Below are 316 nucleotides of genomic sequence, written 5' to 3'. Positions count from 1 at the left end.
GAGGTAGGGTAGGAACAGTGGGAGGGGCAGTTCCCCCGGGGCGACGAAGGAGGTGGGAGCTGACAGTAGGGGGTATCAGCGAGAGAGAAAATTGATTTGGCAGAATGAGGGCGTGGCCAGGGGGCCCGGAGCCCGGAGGCGCCGGAAGGGGCTCGGACAGGGGCTGGGGATTGCATGGGGTGATGTATGGCGGCTACTGGGGATACCTGGGGCGGGGGTGCTGAGAAGGTCTGAGAGTTGGGTCTGTGGAGTGGTCTGCCCTACCTGTCCGGGGAGCTGCCATCTGGGGCCAGAGGCTCCCCCTCGTGCCGCTGCT

At 65.8% G+C, this 316-nt stretch overlaps 1 protein-coding gene across 1 annotated transcript in view; it reads right to left on the bottom strand.

Moving 5' to 3' along the window:
- The window catches only part of DISP2 (dispatched homolog 2 (Drosophila)), a 34,400-nt gene that overhangs the window by 21,080 nt on the left and 13,004 nt on the right, over window positions 1–316 (bottom strand). Inside the window, exon 7 of the mRNA XM_014534853.1 lies at window positions 265–314. Coding sequence (XP_014390339.1) covers window positions 265–314 — 50 coding nt within the window. The remainder of the gene's footprint in view (window positions 1–264; window positions 315–316) is intronic.

This window comes from Myotis brandtii, unplaced genomic scaffold (genome assembly GCF_000412655.1).
Source record: "Myotis brandtii unplaced genomic scaffold, ASM41265v1 scaffold133, whole genome shotgun sequence".
NCBI classification, from domain to species: domain Eukaryota; kingdom Metazoa; phylum Chordata; class Mammalia; order Chiroptera; family Vespertilionidae; genus Myotis; species Myotis brandtii.
The sequence above is the reverse complement of the archived record's forward strand: the minus strand, read 5'-3'. Positions and strand labels throughout refer to the sequence as shown.